General features: G+C 39.3%; 1 protein-coding gene across 1 annotated transcript in view; it reads left to right on the top strand.

Moving 5' to 3' along the window:
* LOC124284485 (uncharacterized skeletal organic matrix protein 2-like) overlaps positions 1-13,662 on the top strand; it is an 18,029-nt gene extending 4,367 nt beyond the window's left edge. The window contains exons 4-12 of the mRNA XM_046720559.1: positions 273-344; positions 849-966; positions 1,665-1,750; positions 2,762-2,833; positions 3,561-3,663; positions 4,733-4,812; positions 9,983-10,054; positions 11,440-11,554; positions 13,532-13,662. Coding sequence (XP_046576515.1) covers positions 273-344; positions 849-966; positions 1,665-1,750; positions 2,762-2,833; positions 3,561-3,663; positions 4,733-4,812; positions 9,983-10,054; positions 11,440-11,554; positions 13,532-13,662 — 849 coding nt within the window. The remainder of the gene's footprint in view (positions 1-272; positions 345-848; positions 967-1,664; positions 1,751-2,761; positions 2,834-3,560; positions 3,664-4,732; positions 4,813-9,982; positions 10,055-11,439; positions 11,555-13,531) is intronic.
* Positions 13,663-14,930: the final 1,268 nt, after the last annotated feature.

Genomic DNA, 14,930 nt, shown 5'->3' with positions numbered 1-14,930 from the left:
TCCAACCACGTTGACAGCACCTATGTTGGGCTAGATTCGATCGGTAGCGGCATTCCACGGGTCTAAAAACTTATTGCAACATCTACAAATCATTTCCTCGACAGTACGCAGGCATTTTTTCTCCAAAACCATCGGCAATCATACTCACTTGTCGGCCATAGATGGCCTGTGGTTAAGGCAGTGATGTTTTATTAACATAAGATTACAAGTTAAGTGTCAAGTATTGTCTGTTGGACAACCGTGCTTATACACGAATGAGTCCTTATTTCCAGCAATGTTTCACTGACGAGTACTCAACCACAGATGGACGCATCATCTTCACCGTCGGGTGTCGACCTGTTGTTGTAAGTAGTAGTTATAAGGTCATTTTATGAATCAACTATGACAATCCATGGCAACATAGCCAGATACTTCACTATAAAATGTCGAGTCCTGTGAAATTCCGGGATAGAATTAATCTTCAGTAGCCCATGCTTGTAAGAGGCGACTTGCGGATTCGGATGGTCAGATATGCTGACTTGGTTGGCATATGTCATCATATACCAACTGCGTTGATCGATGCTCATGCTGTTGATCCCTGGTTTGTCTGGACCCGCCTCGATTGTTCACAGACCATCACCATATAGCTGGAATATTACTGAGTGCGGCGTTAAACCTCAAACAAACATAATCAGCGACGACTGGGAAACCTACAGGAGGCCATTATCATCCGGTGTCATTAATGTAAATGTATAGTGATTTTTAGAGAGAAAGTTCTACCTTTGTCGAATTAATTTTCTTGGGACCATATTTTGTTAGTTGTAATTGAATCAATGAGAACTTCTTCAATGGCGTTTGTTGATCATCAGGCATGTAACTCAGCATTAGATCGGAGATCGGAAGTGAAGACACGGAATGGTCCAAGCCTCAAATGTGAGGAGTGTTGCCATGGTGACCACTGCAATAGTGGAGGATGCAGTGCCGGGCGTAAGTTGAACAAAACTTTGACAGACACAAAATATATTGATAAAATTACAATATAGAAAATTATGGATATGGCGAACTAAGAAGGGTCAGTAGGCTTAATCGTAGTTAGTTCCACGTATTTCGGCTTAAGAATACAAGTGGATGGCACAGTTAATACAGTTTGTTATATACTGTAAGTACATACATTAATGACGGGGATTTAGCCTTTAGCTTCAAATTATCGGGCAGAACATGTCTACCCGTTTCTTTAACACCTCGTGTAATTTTCAGTGATACCGTCATATAATTGTTATCACTCTTTTGCTTTTTTCGACCCTTATATAATAACAATATAATAATAATTCATTTATATTGCGCCTAGTATCCATCTGACTAATTGCTCACTGGACGCTGTAATCTGATTATTATTACCCCGGATAACCAAAACTGATCTATGAGGCGCTATAAGGTTAATAGTCACATGACTTATCTCACCGGGTACCTGTTTTCCACAGGACCACACACCACCTTGGTTCATGTTTGTTTGATAGACTTTAAGAGACCAGTCATTTGCTGACGTTCCCCTTCAACAAGAAGTACAAATACTACATCCAAACAAACACAGAGGCCAACAATTTTATGTATGAACTGAAAAATGCTAATCTAAGAAAACGTCCGGAATCATAAACAATCTAACCTTATATATATTGTTCTCACAGCGCCGAAAGGCAATAGGTGTTACCACTGTGACTTCATCGATGATCCAACAACATGTGCTACGACAACGATCTGCAAAGCAAATCAGGTAGTCAAACTGATGGAGGCTTAACGATCTCGTGTGTGTGTGTGTGTGCGCGCGCGCGCGTGCGTGAGTGCGCGCGGCAACAACCACAACACTGAAATCGAGATGCATGTGTATCATGCATGCATTCAGGCATAAATTACCGGCTTGAATGGCAATCGTTCACTTTTGAACACAGCACCTATGGCTAGGTTAATGAAAGATCAACTACAAGCCATTGGACATCTACACAATCTCAAGCGACGTTTCTTTTGCATTTAAGTATATATCTTTCGGTCTTTTTATAAGAATCTGAAACTAAACACGGTTACCACATTATTGGATGTAGATAAATATGATATGATTTGATTCACTAATAATAACAACAATGATTATAATATTTTTGGGTTCAAAATTAATAGCAACAAATGAAGTATACAACCTTGTGGAAGACAACTTCTTGTTTATTGCACAGAGCGACGTTTCATGTAGACGTTACACCGTTACCAAGCTAAAAATAAATAAAGACTTCATTTTTGACTCACCCACTTCCAGACCTCCGTTCAAACAATTACAGTCCGTTTGGCTCAAAAGCGGACCGATGAATTGCAATCTAACTCGAAAACTAATAAACATAAAATACTCAATGAAATGAGGGAGGAGTGCAGAGAAAGGGACAGCCATGTGTTCGAGAAGCACGTGCACAGACAAAGTTATTTATTCATTAACCTGTGCTGTGCCGTCTCCATCCGTTCTCGAACACTTGGCTGTCCCTTTCTCTGCACTCCTCCCTTGTAACAAATAGTGAACTGTGTCAATATTTTAATGATAGATTGTTAAACAACTTTTTTTTTTTAGGACAAAAATTCTGCAAAAACCTCACAGAATGGGTATGATGTTTTGATTATGATCAGCGTTTCATTGAGTATTTTATGTTTATTAGTTTTCGAGTTAGATTGCACTTCATCGGTCCGCTTTTGAGCCAAACGAACTATAAATTAAAATGAAAGATAACGTAGGTTTAATTCCTTTCAGCACTGCTTCGTCGATAAGGTGTACACAGACAACTATGAAACCAAATATAATCTTGGCTGTGCGGATTATTCAGTAAGTACTCAATGACGTGGCAGTATAACAAGCAGTATTCTGGTTAGTCTCGAACGAGGGATAACGCGATGTTACCGATATTACACCGTGAAGGTAAATATTTGTATGAGGTCTTGTATGGCGCGTGTTCCTGTGCATAGTACTCAGATCACAATCAGAGCGCGGAGAGTCGTGACCGTGTTTGGCAGCTTGACTCCTGTGACTTTCTAGGACTTTAGTCCTGCCCCACAACGAAGCACATGTGATACATCTGGTCTCACCTTAGGCAAGGAGTTTGTTCAAAATTGCCTCTGTCCACCCAGCAGAAAATGGGTACCCGGTGGGATAAGTCGTGACACTATTAACCTTCTAGCGCTTCACAGCCAGCTTGGGACATCCGGGTAATAATGGTCAGATTGTTCGCTTTGAGCAGGATATCTAGCCTAGGTGCGTTATAAATATTCTCATTTTTATTATTTCATGTACAGTGAGTGAGTGAGTGGCTTTAGGTTTACGCCGCGTTTAGCAAAATTATAGCACTATTACGGCTGGAAATTGGCTTCACACGTTGTACCCATAAAGGAATCGAACCCGGGTCTTAGGCGTGGCGAGCGAACGCTTTAAGTAATAGGCTACCCATGAACTGTAATAATTCGAATATTTGAATATTGTACCAATGACCTTGCTACGTACCAAGAGACATCTTCAAAAACATTTACTAAATCTGTATTTTTTTCTTTCTACTAAGGAATGTTACGTAAAGGGAGGCACGAAGCGAGACAACGTGTTGTCGACCATGTGCTCCGTCTGTTGCGATGGCAACTACTGCAACCACGACTGTCAAAATCCGGGTAGGTCGCTAAACGGGAACTTTCTTATTTTTTATGTACGCGTGAAAATCCGTGCTAGAAATGATCTTCGGTAACCCATGCTTGTCGTAAGACGCGACTAACTGGATCGGATGGTCATTCTCGCTTACTTCGTTGACACGTCATCGGTTCCCAATTGCGTAGATCGATGCTCATGCTACTGATCACTGGATTTATTATGATCTTACACTGACACAATTTCTGATATCATTGTTTAAGGTCTCGCTATGGATCAGTCGCATTCTTGTCTGAATTTAAAATATTGGGTTATGTATAATTTGATATCAAGTGAATACCACTCAAATATGTCGCTTTGTAGTAGATATACGCGTGAAGATCCGGGTTAGGATTGGTCTTCAGTAACCCAGGCGATTTATGGGATCGGGTGGTCAGGCTCGCTGACTTTGTTGATAGTCACCTCTTACGACAAGAGTGGGGAACTGAAGATCAGTTCTAACCCGGTTCTTCACGGGTTGATACCTTAAGTGAGCTGTGATTGTTTTGATCCGGAAAAATAACTCTGGGATTAGTAGATTGGGATTGGGAAAAATAACTGTGGGATTAGTAGATTGGGATTGGGAAAAATAACTCTGGCATTGGGAAAAATAACTCTGGGATTAGTAGATTGGGATTGGGAAAAATAACTCTGGCATTGGGAAAAATAACTCTGGGATTAGTAGATTGGGATTGGGAAAAATAACTCTGGGATTAGTAGATTGGGATTGGGAAAAATAACTCTGGGATTAGTAGATTGGGATTGGGAAAAATAACTCTGGGATTAGTAGATTGGGATTGGGAAAAATAACTCTGGGATTAGTAGGGGATTGGGATTGGGATTGGGAAAAATAACTCTGGGATTGGTAGATTGGGATTGGGAAAAATAACTCTGGGATTAGTAGATTGGGATTGGGAAAAATACCTCTGGGATTAGTAGATTGGGATTGGGAAAAATAACTGTGGATTAGTAGATTGGGATTGGGAAAAATAACTCTGGGATTAGTAGATTGGGATTGGGATTATTTCATGCATCCTAACTTGTCTGTGTTTGCAGTCTTGGCCCGCTGCTTCTCATGTCTGGGTGTTGACCACCCATACAATTGCAACGTCACCGTGGAGTGCCGACCGGGCGAGGTAACTCCGCCTTCCTTCTGTAGAACCCCGTTAATCCGGTTAATCTTTCCTGTGACATTGTGCCAAATATCCATTTTCGGATTTGCTAATATTTAAACCACGGGTAATATACTTATGGAAACGAATAAGGGAACACCTGAAAATACAAGTGTTCCTCTATTCTTTTCTAGGTTTCTTCACAAGCTTTGTATTGCACACTGTGGGTGAAATTCTGAAAAACAATAAAGCAACACTTGTACTTTCATGTGTTCTTTTATTCGTTGTACATGAAAGTACAAGTGTTCCATCACTCTCCTACCCAGAGTTCCATGCGGCAAGCCAGCATAGTACCTCTGCCACAGGCCAGAAAAATGTGACGATTCGTCACATCTTGCAATGTCCATTCAATATATTGTACAGATTTCTTTACTCTTTTATTTTTGACGAGTCTACACATCTAACTAAACATCTTTAATAGAATGGTTTGGTTTCACTGAGAAAATATCCTAAAACATGTAACACTATTTCGATTTGCGTAGCGATCCTTTGTTTACATAGGTTGTACGGCTCCACGTGCTGTCATCGAAGCCGACGGAGAGCAAATGATGCAGCCAGTTTGATATCTAAATATGTACTGTCATAGACCTAACTGTTGCAGTTGTGGAAGAATATATATGTAACAATGTAAAACATTATGAAAAGCTTTCGTGAGTCCAGTCTCTTCGTATTATGAATATGCGCGTTTGATTACAAACAAGAGAAAAGTCCGGTCACGTGATATGCAAATTAGCCTGTGGCAGTGATGTTATGTTAAGTCATCGCTGTGCCGGAGTGTGGTGTTCCATTATTCTTTTCTAGGTTTCTTCACAAGCTTTGTATTGCACACTGAGGGTGAAATTCTGAAAAACAATAAAGGAACACTTGTACTTTCATGTGTTCTCTTATTCGTTGTACATGAAAGTACAAGTGTTCCATTATTCTTTTCTAGGTTTCTTCACAAGCTTTGTATTGCACACTGTGGGTGAAATTCTGAAAAACAATAAAGGAACACTTGTACTTTCATGTGTTCTCTTATTCGTTGTACATGAAAGTACAAGTGCTCCATTATGCTTTTCTAGGTTTCTTCACAAGCTTTGTATTGCACACTGTGGGTTAAATTCTGGAAAAGAATAAAGAAACACTTGTACTTTCATGTGCTTTCTTATTCGTTTCCATGAATATATGTCCTTTAAAACGTATAGATGTTCTTAACAGTTGCTATCCTTAATTACCTATAGATGTTTTTAACAGTTGCTATATTTAATAACCTATAGATCAAATCTTTGAAGGGCGTTTAGAAGTGGAATGCATAAGAAAAGCAAGATTTATGGATGTCAACTTCTTTATTGTGAATAACACGACGTTTCGGAGTGTATGGATGCTCCGTAATCAGGTGAATAGTAAGGGAGTATCCTGGAGAAACCAGGGATTTCACGTAATCCGTGAAAGTGTCAGTGATTTCGTGAAAACTCTGTGACCCCCAGGGATTTCATGTATTCCCTAAATTTCAAGTGATTTCATGAAGTTACTGAAATATTGGCTCAGGGATTTCGTGAAACCCCTGTCAGCCTTTATTGAAATAGAGAACACAAAATCTATGATGCGAGTACTGAGTATATGCTGATACAATTCATTTGTTTGGACAAGATAGACTGTTATGATACCGGCTATTACACCTCAGTCCCATTTTGAAACATTTACAACGTCTCGATTTACATTGGTTAGGACCACAGTTTCATTTCTGGAAACCCTGACCACCACAAGTCGACTGGAAATCACAGCAGTCCGGAGAGATAATTCTGATGTGACAAAATGTATTACATGTTATGTAATATGCACGTGGAAGTGCAGCAAGAGGAATCATCAGTTGGTTTTTTAAAAATCGATCAAAGGATTAACCGATACCACACTGATTGATTAATGTATTTTGTCGTAAAGTGCCTGTGTAAAAACAACGTCCTTCCTTCAAATATATGTATTTTGTTATTAATCATTTTTGTAGCATTCAGCAAAATTATTCCACTTCATTTTTTAGTTGTTTGTTTTGATGAGACAGACAACATACACTAGCTCGTACTTAGTGCGTGTGTGAAATATGATCTACGTTGGCAATCTATAAAATGTCTTGATATTACAGTCATTATATATTTACTGAAACAGATTGTTTTCTTGTTATGAAGTTCCAAAAATGCATAAAAATTTAATGACAAATTCATTAGGATTATAAGACAAAACTATGAATACATTCATTGACTTCGGGTTTTTTCAGCCCTAACATTTTGTATCACTGGCATATGAAGTTAAACGTCGATGAGTCTATTTGTTACCATAATAATGAAGATGAAAATATTAATGAGTAAAACAGATTTCTTCCTTGTTGATCAATGTAAGGATATACATATTATACTTATACTATCAATTGCGCTTGTGGGTTGCGCAACAGAGATTCAACCCAATCAAGAATTCTGGGATATCATCTGGGTAGTTGCAGAGGAAAACACTAACAAAAGCAACAATCACTCCTGGGGAATGGCTCTGGACCAGTGTCCATTTAAGCTACAAACATAAATTGCTCACATTCACTGATATCCTTACAAGGAATGTGTGTAATGGAACACCATTAAAATCAGTAATTTCATTAAATCACTTGAAATGTTAGGGAATACATGAAATTCGTCGGGGCCACAGTGATTTCACGAAATCACTGACTCTTTTAGGGATTACGTGAAATCCCTGGTTTCACACATTCCCTGTAACATATACATACCTACTATTCACCCCCATGTGTGTCTCTTGCGATGAGGTTTTCACCATCAAGCATATTCTGCTTGCATGCGTGGACTTATCGTCTGCAAGGGACTCACATTATGATGCAACAAACCTAAAAGATCTGTTCTCCCGCGTGAGCGCTTATCTGATAGTGAACTACCTGAGGGAAGTTGATCTGTATCATAAATTGTAACTGTGAAATGTGACTAACAAATTGCCTGCCTTTAAATTTGATGCTATTACTATTTCTGCTTTTAAATGACAATGTAATGAATATGTTTTTGAAATAAAACTCATTCCGAGTATGTACTTACAATGTTTATTAATGCAAACTTGTTCTCGTCACTATATGGCTGGAATAATGCCGATGTGACGCAAAACCCAACTCAACTCAACCCTGATGAAGGAGCAAGCATAAACTCCGAAACGTCGTTATATTCACAATAAAGAAGCTGACATCCATAAATCTTGCTTAACCTATAGATGTTCTTAACACTAAGCCTTGCTGTCGTTAATAACCTATATGTGTTCTTAACCCTTATAATCCTTAATAGCCTATATATGTTCTTAACAGTTGCTGTCATTAATAACCTACAGATGTTCTAAACAGTTGCTGTCATTAATAACCTACAGATGTTCTTAACAGTTGCTGTCATTAATAACCTACAGATGTTCTTAACAGTTGCTGTCACTAATAACCTACAGATGTTCTAAACAGTTGTTGTCCTTAACAACCTACAGCTGTTCTCAACAGTTGCAGTCATTAATAACCTACAGATGTTCTCAACAGTTGCTGTCATTGATAATCTATAGATGTTCTCAACGGTTGCTGTCCTTAATAACCTACAGATGTTCTCAACAGTTGCTGTCCTTAATAACCTACAGATGTTCTAAACAGTTGCTGTCATTAATAACCTACAGATGTTCTTAACAGTTGCTGTCCTTAATAACCTACAGATGTTCTTAACAGTTGCTGTCATTAATAACCTACAGATGTTCTTAACAGTTGTTGTCCTTAACAACCTACAGATGTTCTTAACAGTTGCTGTCATTAATAACCTACAGATGTTCTAAACAGTTGTTGTCCTTAACAACCTACAGCTGTTCTCAACAGTTGCAGTCATTAATAACCTACAGATGTTCTCAACAGTTGCTGTCCTTAATAACCTACAGATGTTCTCAACAGTTGCTGTCCTTAATAACCTATAGGTGTTCTAAACAGTTGCTGTCTTTAATAACCTACAGCTGTTCTCAACAGGTGCTATCCTTTATAACCTACAGATGTTCTCAACAGTTGCTGTCCCTAATAACCTACATATGTTCTCAACAGTGTCTGATCTGAATAACCTACAGCTGTTCTCAACGGTTGCTGTCATTAATAACCTACATATGTTCTTAACAGTTGCTGTCATTAATAACCTACAGATGTTCTCAACAGTTGCAGTCATTAATAACCTACAGATGTTCTCAACAGTTGCTGTCCTTAATAACCTATAGGTGTTCTTAACAGTTGCTGTCTTTAATAACCTACAGCTGTTCTCAACAGTGTCTGATCTGAATAACCTACAGCTGTTCTCAACGGTTGCTGTCATTAATAACCTACATATGTTCTCAACGGTTGCTGTCATTAGTAACCTACATATGTTCTTAACAGTTGCTGTCATTAATAACCTACAGATATTCTTAACAGTGTCTGATCTGAAAAACCTACAGATGTTCTCAACAGTTGCTGTCCTTAGTAGCCTATAGATGTTCTCAACAGTTGCTGTACTTAATAACCTACAGATGTTCTTAACAGTTGCTGTACTTAATAACCTACATATGTTCTTAACAGTTGTTGTCTTTAATAACCTACAGCTGTTCTCAACAGTTGCTGTCCTTAATTACCTACAGCTGTTCTCAACAGTTGCTGTCCTTAATAACATACAGCTGTTCTCAACAGTTGCTGTCATTAATAACCTACAGATGTTCTTAACAGTTGCTGTCCTTAATAACCTACATGTGTTCTTAACAGCTGCTGATCTGAAAAACATTAATAGGAGAAAATACTAAAGAAAAAACTATCCTTGATAAAAGCTTCCATCTGTAATGTATGTGAGGAAGTCGAAGACCCGGATTCTATTCCCCACATGGGTACAATGTGTAGAGCCCATTTCGGGTGTCCCCCGCCCTGATGTTGGTGGAATATTGCTAAAAGCGGGGTAAAACTGAACTCAATTACTCACATTTTAGTTGATGCACACAAGAAATATGAAATGCAAGACGCAAAATATGAAGGATTTTTGAGAATGCTCTTGTACGTTTTATGCTTATTTTAGACGTAATTGTCTGGAGTCGTGTTTCAGCAACTGTCAATATGGATCTCATTTGTTATCGGTTTCAGCAATGTTACCTGGACGAGTATATGACGGCTGGTAGAACTACTATCTACAATGCTGGGTGTCGAGCTGTCTCGGTGAGTTTATCGCCCGACTTTAAATACTTTCCTCGTCGTAACAACCACACAAGGGTAGTCTTGTGGTTAAAGCGTTCACTCGTCCGAAGACCCTGGTTCGATTCCCCACTTGGGCACATTGACACACATACACAACAAACTTAGTTAAGCACCCCCCTGACATATTTCACGATTGAATGAGCCCCGATCTTAACCCTTTGGAGCATATTTGGGACATGATTGGTTGTCGTGTGCAACAAAGGGATGCTCCTGTTCAGAACCTGGCCCAAATTGGAAGGTGCTTTACACGAGGAATGACCCTTCAGAGGATCAGGAGACTGACATAGGGTATGAGGAGGAGAGTGCGGGCTGTCATACAGTCACATGGTGGTTGCACTCGGTATTGACCTTGAATCGTGTAAGACACGCAAAATGACATTTTTAATGTTCACATTCACCAATAAATTCAACATTAAACATCCCAGGGCCATACTTGTACAGACATGGTTTTGTATGAAAATCAGTTGTTGTTGTTGTTTTTAAATGAGCAATTATGATCATAAAATCAACATGGATTCCTATCATTTTGTTGTTTTTTATGAGTCAAAGGATCATACGGGTTAGAAAAACCCATGTTTTTCCATCGTGGTCACCACAAGAAGATTAATGTACGTGTTAAAAACCTATCATTGCAAAAATACAGGGGGGTGCTTAATTAAGCTCTTTGTGTATATTTCTGGTCATTTCGGTGGATCCAGGACTTAAACTAAACTTTGTAAATCCCTTATGAAGAAACACTTAAGAGTCACATAATCGTATTGGCGACCCAGTAAAATCATTTCTGGAGCTCTACACGCTAGAACAGAAACGTGCACCCATTTCTTGAAATATATTGGGGTTTTCTCGAAGTAGTTAACGTATTGCATAGTGATTGCACGAAGACTTGGAACTGAACACGGAACCGATTTTCAGAGATCCAACCCTATTAATAACTGATTACACAATGCCATTTTAGAAAGTGGTCAAATGTAACATATGTTATATTTGGGATTACACATTCTTAGTAAAATACAAATGCTAGTACTTTTGTTGGGTTGTGCTGGCGATTAAGTGCCTGACTCTGAGGGTGCGGGTTCGAATCCCGGATGGAACTCCCCCCCCCAAAAAAGTCCTAGAATATGTACTTGAATAAGAAAGTGTAATCCCAAATATAACATATGTTACCCATTAATAATTATTTTGCTTTCTACGCCCAATGGAATCTGCTTTCTCAGGCAATCGAGACTGGTTTGCACCTTATAGATAATTGTACAGGGCACAGACTATATAGTGAGTCATGCGATATTATCCAGTGTAAACTGAGTTATGGTTTTACATATCTAAACATGTGAACTTGTATTTTTCAGATATGTGATGCTAAGTTAGGTCATGTGTCACAAAGGAAAAGAGCTTACCCTACCCTTAAGTGCGAGGAGTGTTGCCATAGCAACTACTGTAACAAAGGAGGATGTGGCGCCGAGCGTAAGTTGAAAGTTAACTACTGGCAAACAAGGATAAGTTGGACCGGCGCGTTTACGAGAAGTAGGCGGTGCACGGCAATGAGCAAACCCATTTGGTTTGTGAAAGGTAGAGCAGATGTAGGCTAGTGCACATACATTACATGACGATGATATTGATTCCGCGCGTAGCTGCATACGCCTTGCTCATAACGCTCTCACGTCGGTGTAGCAAGTTGCACTACACTTGATCAACCTGGGGTCCATTCGCTAACAATGGCAAGCGCCAGTGGGTGATACGGGTCAATTGTCAGGTCGGTGATTGTCTGATTGTCTGATCCTTGTTTGCCAGTAACAACCTATAATGATTGTTAGAGCTTACTGAAATTGCCACATGTACCTAGTAGCATGACACAGGTACCTTAAACAATCTTTTCGGACCAAAAGAAAAATGTTAAGTTAGAAAAAGTAAATAATATTGATAGAGAATTCCTGCTCCAATGATCGCAGGTGGCAAGTCACATAATAGGCTAAGAACATTAGACATGACATTGAAAAAAATAGTAGAAAGCTGATTTTTTCAAGAAAGCTTTAGAACATCATTACCATTTTGACGTCTGGTACCAAAAGCACAAGCATCAAGTGTGTTTTTATCATGCCATAATTAATTGTCTTATGTATGTGTGGTGTTAAAAGTGATATATTTAGATTCCTTGTGAGAAGGGCTTTCTTTTAATGTATCACAAGGTATGGTTAATTAAAAAGAAATATTTTCGTGAGATTATTTTGATTACTTTAAGGACAATGGTAGCCATTTCGAAATTGGCGGCCATTTTGAGAATGCCACAAGGCATGATAGCAATATATTTAGAATCCCTGTGAAATGAGCTTTCATTTGATATATCACATGGCATAATTATTGACAAAATATCTGTTTGCATAATCATTTTAATGATTTTGGTGGCCATCTTGAAACTGGCGGCCATTTTGAAAATGCCACAAGGTAGAATTTACAGAACTTTGTATCTTGCACATGGCAATGATGTTCTGAAGCTTTCCTGAAAAATTCAGCTTTCTATTTTTCCAATGTTACCCATTGTTTGTGTCTAATGCTCCTGGCCAAGAAGGAACCTGCAGTGAAAAGATTCATCGATATCCCTCTGAGGAGCCGCAGTCCAAAGAACCTTGTTTTGACTCCAATGTTCACCCTTATTTTCAGTTTTGATTTGCAGTTTAATTCACATTAGGGCTGGCTATCGGTATAGATCGTTATCGTAATAAAAAAACCCGATCGGTTATCGATAAATATCGGAGACGTAACTCTCAGCAAAATTGTCCAAACAATTTAAAAGAAATGAATATATTTCACATCACTAGTGAGTGGCGACATGTTTTTGCATGGTTTATTAACAAAACAGGGCCCTGAACATAATTTCGAAGAATACCATGGATCAATTCCTAAATTTGTATATTGTGTGGCAAAATTAAACCTTGTTTCTGTCACAAAAACAAATGTTCAATATTATCGATAACACAATTTCCATATGGATAATCATTAATAATTTTTCTTATATCTACGATATTTGCAATTTCATATACAGACCGTTTCACCAGGGTGTTAAAAGCCGTGAAGATCCGGGTTAGAATTGCTTTTCAGCAACCTATGCTTGTTGTAAGAGGCGACTGACGGGATCAGGTGGTCAGGCTCGCTGACTTGGTTGACACAATCATCGTATCCCAATTGCGATCGATGTTCATGATGTTGATCACTGGATTGTCTGATCCAGACTTGATTGTTTACAGACCGCCGCCATATAGCTGGAATATTGTTGAGTGCGGCGTAAAACTAAATACACTCACTCACTCACCAAGGTGTTAAAGGCCTTAAAGAGCTGAAGCACCTAGTTGACACGCCATGATGTTTCAAAGTCGTGATTGGTCAAACACTTCCTCAACGTGATGAATTTGTCTTCATCATGTTCTCTTCACCATCTGTTTCCAGCTGCGAAAGGCACCGTTTGCTACAACTGTGACTTCGTCAGTGATCCTAGACTTTGCTACAAGACGACAACATGTAGATCAACTCAGGTAAATAAGTCCCAAAAAATCCACTCCATGTTGCTGTTGCTTTAGTGAGTAGGTGAGTTTAGTTTCAGCAATATTCCAGCTGGCGGCGGTCTGTAAATAATCGAGTCTGGACCAGACAATCCAGTGATCAACAGCATGAGCATCGATCTACGCAATTGGGAACCGATGACATGTGTCAACCAGGCCAGCGAGTCTGACCACCCGTTCCCGTTAGTCGCCTCTTACGACAAGCATGGGTTACTGAAGATTAATATTCTAACCCTGACCTTAACGGGTTCTGCTGCTTGAGGCTAAGGGAGTTGTACTGAGTATATGTGAAAGTCAGTCATATTAACCACATGTCTGAATAGGACCGGGGACGTTGGGGAAGCCTAGTGGTTAAAGCATTCGCTCGACACGCCGAAGACCCGGGTTCGATTGAACATATGGGTACAATGTGTGAAGTCCATTTCTGGTGTCCCCCGCCGTAATATTGATGGAATATTGCTCAAAATGGCGTAATACTAAACTCACTCACTAAATGGGTGAGGTTGAGGTGAAATCGTGTTTAACGTCGCACTTTTCGTTCATATGACGACGTGCATGCGTGTGTATGCTTATCCTAGCCCAGACTTAAGCTGGTTTTAAATTTATAGTGCTAGCCCACTGAGATACCATGCAACAGTTAAGCATAAATACCCTACTCAGACACATTATACTGACTCCGAGCCAGTTGTACCCATTAATGCCGAGCGCCAGGCAGGGACCAACAAGTACCATATTTTAACGTCTTTTGGTATGACGCGAACGGGGATCGAACCCGCGACCTTCGGCTCTCCGGGGGGACGCTCTATCCACTACACCACGGAGACGGTCGTTAATATTTGATCTGCATATAATTACCGATGCGTTATTCTGACTAATTCAGATTTCAGCAGTACTCAGATTGTCATCAAATCTTATGCAGGCTAAGATGTCGTTTGCTGTGGATTATGGATAGAACGTGTCTCACAGTTTTCTCTTCTATTATCATAACTTGAAATACATTTTTCTTATATACCCTTGTATTTACTTTTGGGTAACCATAATATCATTTCTGTATTGCATACCTGACAGTATTTTGTTTCCTGACATAAATATCTATATTTTTGGTTTGCTTGTCTGTGTTGCTGTATCCAATTGCGCAGATCGATGCTCATGCTGTTGATCACTGGATTGTCTGGTCCAGACTCGATTATTTACATACCGGCGCCATACAGCTGGAATACTTCTGAGTGCGGCGTATAACTAACTAAAGTCACTCACCCACTCGAAACGATATGTTCGAAATTCTT

This window comes from Haliotis rubra, unplaced genomic scaffold (genome assembly GCF_003918875.1).
Source record: "Haliotis rubra isolate DU_JTF1 unplaced genomic scaffold, ASM391887v1 Scf338, whole genome shotgun sequence".
Classification (NCBI taxonomy): Eukaryota; Metazoa; Mollusca; class Gastropoda; order Lepetellida; family Haliotidae; genus Haliotis; species Haliotis rubra.
The sequence above is the reverse complement of the archived record's forward strand: the minus strand, read 5'-3'. Positions and strand labels throughout refer to the sequence as shown.